Raw genomic sequence first — 11,784 nt, 5'->3', positions numbered from 1 at the left:
TGCGGATTTTGTGGTTTTCAGATGCAGGACGTGAGGTTTCCCACTGAGGCATGCTGGAGACTTCTGGATTTGCGAAGATCCTTTGTTCTTGGGGACTCTGTTTTAGTTTATATGTTTTGCTTAGATACTTTTATCTCCATTAAATAATACAAACTATGATGACTCCCCTTATGGGAGATTTTGGAGAATAGGTTCTTTGTATTTATGTCCCTTTGGGTTTCCTTTGGGGTTTTCCTTATTTTATCATATGTATATATTGCTATGCTCGGACCGGTTATCTTCGTAGCCGGATTTTGAGTCTTGATATTCCTGTTTTTGACACTCCTTTGTATATATATAATCTCGCGTTGGTTTATCCTTGTTCGTTACGTTATCGATCGGAGTGTTGCGCTTTGAGTTGCGATTTTTATTTACCCCTTTTTCTACAAAGGCTCCTAGTTATAATCAATCATTCATACTACTATTCGTACTAAATTTTTATTTTAGAGGTTGTAATACCTTGCCATCTCTGAATTATGACTTAAGCATAAGACTCTGTATGATAGGGTGTTACAACAAAGCCTTGAAGAAGCAAGAAAGTAAAGAACAATGACTAAGAAAAAAGGGGTTAGAATTGAAGCCAAAGAGTCAGAGTACCACTGACTAAGGAAATTAAAAGAAAAATAAGCTCAAAGAGCATCCTAGTCAAGTGCTTGTGGCACTTATGTATCAAGCAAAAAGCTTGAAAATAAAGTATTTAGAGTCACAAATAGGCTCGAGGTGCAAAGCACCCCCCCAAATGAGAAAGCCAAAGGCTCTGAGCACTAATGATGGGGAATGTTAAAAGGACAATGTAAGCTCAAAGAGCTGCCTAACTATGTGCTTGTGGTGTTTCTGTGTTGAGCAAAAATTGAGACAAAATATTTAAAGTCACGGTTAGGCTCAAGGTGCAAAGCACCCAATGAAAATAAATTGTGAAAAGAAAGTAAATAAGCTTGCTTCAAGGTGATGGTTCAAGGAAGGATTCTATAATCTAATTCAGACAGAAGCCTTGAAAGATTATAACCAATTGTGTTGAATTGTGCATAAGTGAAACAGAAAACAAACTCATTTGGATTACAACCATTCACCCTTGTATTATAAGGTTGGAAAGTTTAATGACTAAGCCATGATTCTTTTCTTTCTTGAGGACAAGCAAGAGCTTAAGTTTGGTTTCGTGATATATGCTCATCTTTAGTATTTTTCTCTTAGAATTTCATCCAATAAACTAAGAATTATTGCAACTTAAACAACGTTTTCATGGTTGATTGAGCAATACTTTGAGTTAGTGTGCATTCATTGATTTCAAAAAATTTGGAAGAGAATTGGAAAAAGATCAAAAAGAAAAGGAGGCAAGGAATCACTTTGACCAAGAAAAGCGATAATGGAGGAGCAAACAGAAAGCCCTCTGGATACAAATAGAAAGCCTCCTAAATTGAACAGAAAATTTCACGTGCAACGTGCCATGGCAAATGAACTATGCACTCTCAAGGGCATAAGACACTCCAATGTACAATGTGAGAGCATTGGCATACAACACCAAAACAGAAGCTGTGCGTACACATGAGCCATGTGTACGCGCAAGTGGCAAAATTCGCTCATTCATGCGTACGCATGACCCTCCATTTCAACGTGGTACGTAGAAGACTAGACGTGGGATGTGAAGGCTTTCACGTAGGACGTGGCCATCATGCATACACATGACCCATGCATATGCACAATAAGAAGATTTTGAGACATCATGCGTATGCATGATTACACTTTCGCGTAGTACGTGAGATTTTTTACATACAACGCCTGGAGCAAACAGAGGCCACAATTGAAGGTTTTCAAGACCACGTACAACGTAGATTCACTTACGTACAACGTGAACCAAAACAGGGAGCAATTTAGGCCATCAAGAAGGCTTCACATACAACGTGAATCCCTCACGTACCACGTGAGATTGTTTGCTACCTCCAGGGGCATCAAATCAAGCCAATAAATCTCCAATTTCTCATTATTTATATGATCAATTAATGGGTTAACTCAAGCCCACTAATCACAGCATTTATTAAAGATTTGCAAGAAGATAAGATTGAAAGCTTTGCTGGAGGCAATCATTAATTAGTTAGATTTTATTTTATTTGAATTTTAATTCTGTTTTAGTTTGAATTTGAATTTCTTTTAGGGTTAGTATTTAAGAAAAAAGTCAGAGACTCTAGAGGCTCTTCTCTTCTCTCCTTCAAAAGTTTTTGTTTTTTTCGAGGATTTTTATTCTGAAGAACATGAGCAATTAATTCTCCTTGGTTAAGTTTATGAGCTCTATTGATTCCATGGATTAATATACTAGTTTTTTCTTCCTTTGATTTATGTATTGATATCTGTTCAAGAATAGGTTTTCGTTCATCATCAAAAAGGGTTTGAATATATTGGAAAACAATTTTTTTCTAACTTAAATTCTTTTAACTTCTTGAAAAAGTTGATTAATTAAATTAAGCTTGAAAACCAATTCTCATAACTCTTCAGTTTTGAAACTAAACTTGATAAGTGACATAAAATTAACTAGGAGAGATTCTTATGAATTGTGTGGCTTATGAATTAGTGAATGTGTTTAACTCTTTTCTTAAATAGTTGACTTAGGGATTAGCAATTAATTAGGTTAAAGAGAAATCGAATTACCAAAGAATTGTAGTTTGATTATTGATGATTTGCCATAATTGTATCTTTGCATGATCAAAGTAAAAAGTGAAAAGTATTAATCCAGAAGCTTCAACATCTATAAAACCTTAACTCTCCTTTAATTATATTTTCTTTCAATACTAACTGTTTGCTTTTGTTATTTTACTGTTTATGTTAAAGCTTCTAGAAACCCTGATTTTGATTGTCTGACTAGAATAATTGATTGACCATTGATTTTTTAATCCGTTAATTCTTGTAGGATCGACACTCACTCACTGTGAATTTATTATTTGGTACGATCCAATGCACTTATCGATGGTATTGTGGTGTAAAACCTGCATCAACATGCTTTCCTTTACTACTTGTTTTTCTTTCTTAATCTTGTATGTCATTGAGTAACACTTAAAAAATACCTTAGTGGCAAATAAGACTTCAAAGTGATGAGATTATAAAAAAAACTATCATTAAATCTAAAAATACAAAAAATTAAAACAAGAAAAAGTACTAAAGAGCGCATCACTTGGACTGAAATAAATGAGCCAAAAAACTCATAAAGAAATGTTGTGTAGTTTGGGGCACCGTTTTGGACTAGACCCAAGTTCCTAGAAGCCAATTTGGCCTAAGAATGATATTAACGCAATGTAAAATGTTCCTAATTCATAATGGAGTAAAACTATGCTGAAATGAAGAAATCCAGTAATCTCAGATACTCTAAAACTATGGGATTGCAGGTTCATAGTATTAAAATATCCAATTATGAAAGAGTAGCCTAAACCGGTTATAGAATAGGAATAACGACCAGATCATGATGAACATTAACTAATACAATTGTTATCTCAGTAACGGTAGCAAACATGCATTTAAAATGAGGAGTAAGCCAAAATAGATATAAGAGAAGCTACATTAAAAACACTCAAAAACACTCAACTAACTTAAGCACCAAAGTGTCATTGTAGATTCTTCTCTCGGCATGGTTTATGACTGGACAAGAAAGCAAGTTCCTCGATTTTCTATTTGCTCGAATATTTGAAAAACCTTTCGAACATCTTAAAAGTGTTTCAATTACACTCTCCATGTGGGCAATTTATGACATGCTAGTGATATCACAGCCTATGAATGTCACATGTTAGTGACACGTATATGATTATCATGTCAGTATTTTTATTAATGATATTAACCATCAAACATATAATTAAAATATATTTAAAACAACATAAACAAATTTAAAATAAAGTATATTATAAGTATATTCTTAAAGTTTTTCAAAAAATTTCTGGAAGAAAAAGTATATTTTAACGAAAAAATTAAAAGAAATTATTACACTATAATGCTAAAAGCGTAATATAGCACATAGAAATTCAATCAAAAGTAAAAATAGCAAGACTAAAAATAGAATCTATAAATGTAAGAAAAAGGCAAAGGCTCAAGGAACAAACAGTTGCTTTTAAAATAGAAGAATGTGTTTGTCTATTTATAACTATCATATAACTGGTAATAATGATTTCAAGTTATACCATCATTATTTAATCTAAACTCAAAATACAAATATATCACTTATTTGCACCTATTATGCTTTGTAATCTCAATTCACAAACATGAGTTTGCCTATTTCATCTCAGATGATCGGATAACACATTACTCTTTTGTCGCATTCATCCGACAAGAAGTTGACGACTATATTACATAAAAATTACTGAAATAAACATAACATATCACATATAAAACATCAATAATAATACGAAACGTAAATTTTAACTGACATTAGAATCATAAGGACACCACACAAACTAGCACACATATTTTTAAGTTCTAATGGGTTTGCACAATTGAAATTAAAACCATGGATCAACCAAGTACATCACAATGTATGTGTGTTAGATTCCACAATATGCTTTAATACGTGAAGTAGATTTCAGAGCTTCTTCTGAGAGAAAGAAACGGAGGTACCCGTAATGGTCAAAAGGCTTGTAACAAAGAGGGTTTTCCTCATCAACAAGCTCCTCTTGTGGTTCCATTATGTTATTAACATACGAAAGCAGCCCCGTAGAGTATCTATCTATTTTTGAGTTTACCAAGACACGGTGTTCACAAGCAGGTATTCTGTCATTACTCCACACCTGTGCCATGAAAATTTCAAGTTATTTACTAAGTCAGAGCAACGTAAAAAATTTTGAAGTATATTTCTCAATTAGTTGTGCCAAAAATCAAGTGGAATTGTCAAAGACTGTGAACCTTGTTTCGTTTTAATTCTGCACTTTCTTTTAAATTTTTAACACTGGAGATTTATTTTTGTTATTATAAAAATAAAGGTACTTGGTTCGATTATGTTGAGAAAAATAATTCTTTTACTCAGAAGTTTTCTCTTAAAACGATGTTATCAATAGGATTTGTTAGCCATTAAATACATTATTTCCTAGTATTTTTCTCATTAGTATTTTTTAAAATTTTAAAATATTTATCTCATTAAGAATATCGAAGTATCACCATAATTTTAAAAGTATATATCAATTATAATAAGTAAAATTTATCTTTTTTATAAAAATCACCTCTTTTTTTCTCCGATCCTAACGGTATGATAATTGCATTTTACTAGAAAATGAAGTACATTGTTCAATTAGGGCCAACTAATTTTAAAATAGGAGGTTTGTTATAAAAAAGATAAAAAATATCTATTATTTCTAATTTTTTGAATTTTAAAATTAAAAATACAAGAGATTGACTTGAGTTGGCTCATAATGTAGTTGGTTTCCTAAATTTTTTCATATTTAAAACAGTGAAGAGAAAAAAATAGATGTTGTATTAGGTAGATGTCAAATTTAAATGTGACTAACCTGCAATGCATCACCACCCATAACCAAATACAAAGAGGACGAAGCACCAACTTCAAACCATTCCCCATTCTTGAGCTTAACCCCCAAGCCTTCTACCTTCTGATTTAGTATCGTTAGGAAAGCTGTGTCTGAATGAGGAGCCACTCCCAAGTTGCTTTCACCAACTTTTGGTGTTCTGTACTTGTAACCTCGGAGCACATAATCAGTTGAATCCAGTAAACATTCTAATTTCTTGTTCTCCAATCCATAGCTCTCAAACAACATTCTTTTTACAACGTGGTCTAGTCCTTGTAATTGCTTTGCATAGGAATGGACACTTTTGCTACGTGTTGAAAGTGTAGTTAAATCACAAATATTCAGTCAATATATTTGATGACAAATAAATTATATAAGGATTTAATATTTTTATATATTTACAGCGTAAAAAACTGCTTATAGAGCAAAAAGACTAGTGTTGTGTATCAAGGCTAGGGATTAATTCATCATTACACCAATCAATGGAAAAAGAGGATTCATTATAAGAGCAGCAAAAAATCTCTATATATACTAAAAATTAGATATTAAATTAACTATTATGTATTTGCGTATATTTAATTATTTATACATATTTGATTCACACATTTTTTAATTAAATAATTACCTAAAAAACAATCAAACTTGGTATAGTAGAATAATAATCAAACTTATAATAAACTAATAATCAAATTTATTTACAGGAATATACTTATGAAATGCTAAATACATACTTTTATACGCAATATTTGATTAGTGATTAATTCTTGGTGTATATATAACATAATTATTATAAAAATAAAAAATGGATAAAATAGTAAAAAATAAATCAAAAGCTAACTAAAACTAAATATATATGTGCATAAATATCTATCTAAAAAGAATTTAAGAAAAAGTCTACTTCTATACTTATAAACACCAGCTACGAATCTTTATAGCTCCTCCTTTTGCTTTTCCTTTTGTAAAGAATTTAAGAACTTCAACTAAAAGTGTATGAAACAAAATAAAAAAGAAAGTTACAAACCTTATTTACTAGTATCAAATTTAATTAAAGGTCAAACACGAGTGTTCATATAGAATTACTCTAAATTTTAAAGTTCACAAGAAAAAGTTAATTACCAGAAATGATCATTTCCTTGAGGCCACATAACATGTGTAAAATTTTGACACTGATCTACGCTGAGCGGATCCACGATACCCACAGATTCATACAAGGGTATTCTAGAGAGTTGACCAGAGTAACTAAATATAGGCTTCTCAGTGGTGCTCTTCCTTTTAGTTTCAACTGGAAGATCAAACAGTTGTTCCATTGCAGAGTAAAAAGAGTCATAAACCTCTGAATCAACTTCGTCATACAGTGCAAGAAAACCACCATGATCGCCAAGCGCTGTACGCACAACTTGGCATGCTGAAACCCAAGAGTCACTACCAGGGTTCAGATTTTCGGTTGTGAAGTCTATTAGTGGTAACGAGGGATGAGAATTATGAAACTGTGTTTGGGATCCCATGATTATGATTATCCCTTAATTTTGGACTCTTTTAGCTCCCTAATTACCTAATGATTATTTTGTGTTACTGACGTTTTGTTTAGGCTATATAGCTAGCCTCGCTTGATTCATCATTGGTGCTTGGTTTCTTTTATCGCTTGATTCATCAATGATTTATCACTTGATATTATAGTTTGATTACTCCATTAATTTAAGTATATGAGTTCAATACAAATTCTATGAAAATAATTTTCTTTTAATTCCACGGTATTTTTTAATAATTTGAGAGGTTAAGGATTAATTCGTTATCAATTTAAATCTTATTTAATAGTTTGTTATTGGCCAATAAATTATTCTATACACAAAATGAGATTCGAATTCCTAATACTTACTTAAGTAAACGATTAAATTAACTACTCGACCTATCCAAATTAGTTATTATATAAATATAACCGAATAAAAAAGAAATATTGTGAGGTTATGGTAACGTGTCCTTCAAATATAGTAGTTTTGTTTTTTGGTATGGTTCTCAATATTTATTGATGTATTTAACAAATAAATAACCATTATTAATCTGTCATTGCTTGATTTTGGGGGCCCGTACTTCCGTTCAGGACCACTAAATATGACGTCCTGGATTGATTTGATTAATAATAGTTTATTGATTAAGCATGACTGAATTAAAGAAACAAAAAAAAAAAAAAACAAAATCATTAATCACTTAAAAAAATACAAATATAATGTTGATAAAATAATTTAAGTATGTGTTAATTTTGTAGTTTTCTACGATATTTTTTAACTGACAAGTCAATAATTAATTTGAATCTTATTTAAAAATTTATTGTTGATCATACATAAAACAAAATTTAAATTTTTAAATAATTTATTTAAACAGACTAATAAACTAATTATTAGACCAATCCAACTCAAATAATCCATCAACTTTATATTTACTTGATTTGATGAGGAACACAATTTATGACATGTATTGGATGTTTTATTGCAAAACAATAAAACTTTAATTATGTGACATAGTATGTGCATTTTATTTTCAAACTTTTTAAAAACAGATAAACTAATTGATGACTACTCCTCGTCATTTCAATGTACTACCTGCTAGTATAATAATAGTCATTTTCTTAATTAGTTGGCTAAATTATCCCCAACTTGAAGAAATTAAAAATAGAAAAAGGACAAAAACAACGATTTGAATATATTGATTGTAACTAAATATTTCAAATATTCAAAGCAACAATTATTGTGAATAAAAAAAATATGCTTGTTGAACATACATTTTATTATATTCTGTAATCATAATTCATATCAATTACTAGTTAGATCTTTTGAAATTAGAGGTGGCAAACGGATCTAAATTTGTTGAGCCAGTCTGTATAATCCATTAAAAAAGACAAAGCAGGTTGAAAAATTAAGATTGTTACACATTAAAAGTCCACCTAACTCGCACTACTTAAACTGTAGGTTTTGACGGGACAGGACGGACATTCTCATTGGGCTGAGAGATTTTTTTAAGATATTCTAATTTAGTGTTTTGCACCACAAGAAATATCGTTAAAATCGATGGCAAAATCGACGGCTAAACCGTCGATAATATTAAAATTCGACGGCAAAATAAACGGCGTAGGTGGTCGCTATTAAACATGTTGATTTTTTAAAATTTTAATAAAATCAACGGCTTGCTTAGCCGTCGATAATAATTTAATAAAATCGACAACGTTTCTGTCTATAATATGAGTTTGAAAATTTTACCTTCTTATTAAAATCACAACGTTGTCGTCGATATTATTAAATAAAATCGATGTCATTTTCGTCGATATTTGATTCAATAAAATCGACAATATTTTCATCTATAATGCTTAATAAAATCGACAACGTTGCCGTCTATATTTGATTCAATAAAATCGACACGGTTGCCGCCGATTTAATTATTTAGATATCAACAAATTCTGTGTCTATATTTTGTTTTTTTTTTATCTATTTTAAACTTAAAAAGCGACAACTCTGCCGTCGATTTTAATAGTTATATCTTTTAATTATTTTTTTATTTAAAAAATAGTAAACAATTAATACAAATAAACTTTTAAATATAAAAATAAAATAGTAAACAATTAATACAAATAAACTTTTAAATATTAGGTAATAAATTTACAAACTTATCAAAATAATAAATAATCCTCTAATATAAAGATTTAAGACAAAATAAATAAACTTAGACTTATATTCGTTTAATATTGTGAAAATATTTTTCTTGGTTGCTTTTTGTTTTTTTTTTTGTTGGGAGCTCATAGCTTGTATTCTCCAAGACTTTTGAGATTCCAAAGTTTGTGCACCAAAATCTTGTTGTGAATTCCTTTAATTCCATCCATGTAACAAGCATTTGAAATTCTCAAATTCCTATAGTACAATAACAACAAATGTAAGACCCAGAACTTTTGAAAAGTTTTATTATGATCAAGTCTCAAATCATATGGTTATTTATAGCCTTAATTTCAGAAATTATTTTATTAAATGTAGTTAAGGCAAGTTTTGATTTATTGGATTTGAGATGAGTTATGATTATTATCCAATTTTATAATTTTTGGATTATTTTCTATATTTGAATTATAAAGTTGATAGTTATGAAATAAAAAGGATTTTATATGATTTGGACTAAATGAATTATATTTTAAGATATTAATACTACTATTTTGGAAAATGAAGAAATTAAGTATATTATTTCTAATTATTTGATTTGGGCATTTTATTGAAAGTAATTTGTGGAAATTGATGAGCAAATAGTATTTTCTATATACAATTAGTGTTGAATTTAATTTGGGTTTCAATTATTATATCATTCCCAATTTTATGTGAAATTACCAAAATGGCCCTAACCCTAATTTTTGAAAAAAAATGACACCCTAATCCTTCCCAAACCTAGCCGCCGCAGCCCTTTCCCCCAAATCAAGCAGCAGCCTCATCCTCCCTCAGCCTAGCAACACACACACACACACACACTCAAGAGCTGCAGCAGCAGCCTCCAACCCCTTTCTTCCCCCCAAAACGCAAACACACACATACAAAACAGGGGGGGACGTCTGAGAGCGCTGAGGGAAAGAGAGGGAGCTTCACCGCGCCGTCGTGTTGCTGTTGTATGAGAGGAAGTTGCGACCTATTGCCACGGGATGGAGGAGAGAACGCGCGCGCAGGGGGAGGAAGGTGCCAGCCCCGTCGCGCCGCCTCTGCTGTCCGTGCTACCGTCGTCGTCCAAGCTCGTCATCGCCAGTTGCATCGTCGCCACCTCTGCCCAGCGCCACCGCAGATGATGGGTCGCCAAGAACTGCCACCGTTGCTGCCGTCTTCGTGGGGCTTGAGTTGTCGCGGTCGCTCCTCACCGCGAAGCCCGTTGCGAGCGCCGCTATCAGCATCGTGCTCCCTGGTGCTGTCGAGGAGCCACTGTGTCTGCCTCCCTCTCTGCCGCCGAGGTCCTCCACCGCTGGGTACAGAGAAGAGCAGTGCCACGCAAATCAAGGAAAGGAGATGCCTTTCTGCCTCTGCTCCTGGGTTTTGGAATCCGACTAAACGCCGCTACCGCTGTTGGAGTTTATGTTGCTCTGGCCTTGCCCTGGCTCCATCTTGAACCGTGAGAATCGTTACTACTGGGTAAGCTTTACCCTGTTTCTGGTTCCCTCTTGTTCCATCAATTCGTTTCTACCTAGAAGCATTGTTGCTGGCACTAGTTATATTGAATAAATGGTTATAGTAAGTGACATTGTCGCTGCCTTTACTGGAGATAGTTGATGGCTCTGTTTGGAGATTTCTGTTGCAACTAATGTTCATTTTGGGGACAGCTTCATCTGCTGCTGGAACCACTAACGTAACAGACTGAGTCACGGTGATTCTGGCTGCCAAGGGCGGTTCTGTGGTTGTCAGAACCACCGTTGAGGCTTCTGTTCTTTGGTTCAGACGTTATTCTTTAGTTACAGTAAGTACTTTTGTATTGAAACTTCCCCGTTCATATCCCGTTATGTGTTTTAAGGATTTCGCAATGATAATGTTTTCAAGGATTAAGTTATCGGAGCCACATGTTGCGTGTGAGGGTTGTCCTTGCTGCTGCGAGGGTAAACAAAGCTGTGATGTAAGCTGCCGGTAAATTCAAGTTGATTGAGAGTTTCGATGACGCGTTTGGATTATGAATTTGCGTTTTGAGGTAGGGGCGCTTTCCAAAAACTATGTTTTATGTATTGAAATTATTACATATGGATACTGATGTGAGATATTGTGTATGTGGTGATTCTATCTGCCTTATGTATTATTTGATTGACTCGAATGTTTATGGATGTTGGTTTGGCTGAATTGTTGTGCGGCCTGTGAAATGTAATGTTTGAAGCTGATTCTTGAAAGATTTGAAATCTGAGTTTAATCCGTTGAGGATTGATTTGGTTTGAGTTGATTATTTTGATGATGTGAAAATTCGAATGCACTTTTGAATTCAGCCTGGTTTACTTTAATTGACTTGGTTTTGGACATGATTTATTGCTGAACCGATTCTTTAAAGCTTTGGAAATGAGTTAAATCGATTGATATTGAGTTGATTTTTAAATGGTATCCTTGAGATACGCCGCTGAGGCGATTGTTGGATTTAGCTTGCTTTGAATTGATTTTTGGTTTTGTGTTGTTGAAAATGAATGAGGAACGGTTTAGTTGGGACCCGAACCGGGTGGCAAAAGTCCAAGTTTAGGGGAGGTGCTGCCGAAATTTCTACAAAAATCATAGTCTTG

The 11,784-nt window shown here is 32.7% G+C and overlaps 1 protein-coding gene across 1 annotated transcript; it reads right to left on the bottom strand.

The window, feature by feature from the left end:
• Nucleotides 1-4,391: 4,391 nt before the first annotated feature.
• LOC130960442 (2-oxoglutarate-dependent dioxygenase AOP3-like) lies at nt 4,392-7,174 on the bottom strand. The gene is made up of 3 exons (XM_057885838.1): nt 6,642-7,174; nt 5,511-5,832; nt 4,392-4,796 (listed from the first exon to the last, which is right to left on the bottom strand). Exons 1-3 carry the CDS (start codon nt 7,028-7,030, stop codon nt 4,554-4,556), a joined length of 954 nt encoding a protein of 317 aa, XP_057741821.1. The 5' UTR covers nt 7,031-7,174; the 3' UTR covers nt 4,392-4,553.
• Between the last annotated feature and the right edge of the window lie 4,610 nt (nt 7,175-11,784).

The sequence above is a fragment of the Arachis stenosperma genome, chromosome 2 (genome assembly GCF_014773155.1).
Source record: "Arachis stenosperma cultivar V10309 chromosome 2, arast.V10309.gnm1.PFL2, whole genome shotgun sequence".
In the NCBI taxonomy this organism is placed as follows: Eukaryota; Viridiplantae; Streptophyta; class Magnoliopsida; order Fabales; family Fabaceae; genus Arachis; species Arachis stenosperma.
This window is presented reverse-complemented; position numbering and strand designations above follow the sequence as displayed.

Excerpts from the sequence above, each read along its gene's own strand:
- LOC130960442 (XM_057885838.1), bottom strand. The coding sequence starts at position 7,030 with ATGGGATCCCAAACACAGTTTCATAATTCTCATCCCTCGTTACCACTA. Across the intron at positions 5,833-6,641 it reads CAAGGAAATGATCATTTCTG|CAAAAGTGTCCATTCCTATG; the intron begins GTAATTAACTTT and ends TTCAACACGTAG. Across the intron at positions 4,797-5,510 it reads TGGGTGGTGATGCATTGCAG|GTGTGGAGTAATGACAGAAT; the intron begins GTTAGTCACATT and ends TTCATGGCACAG.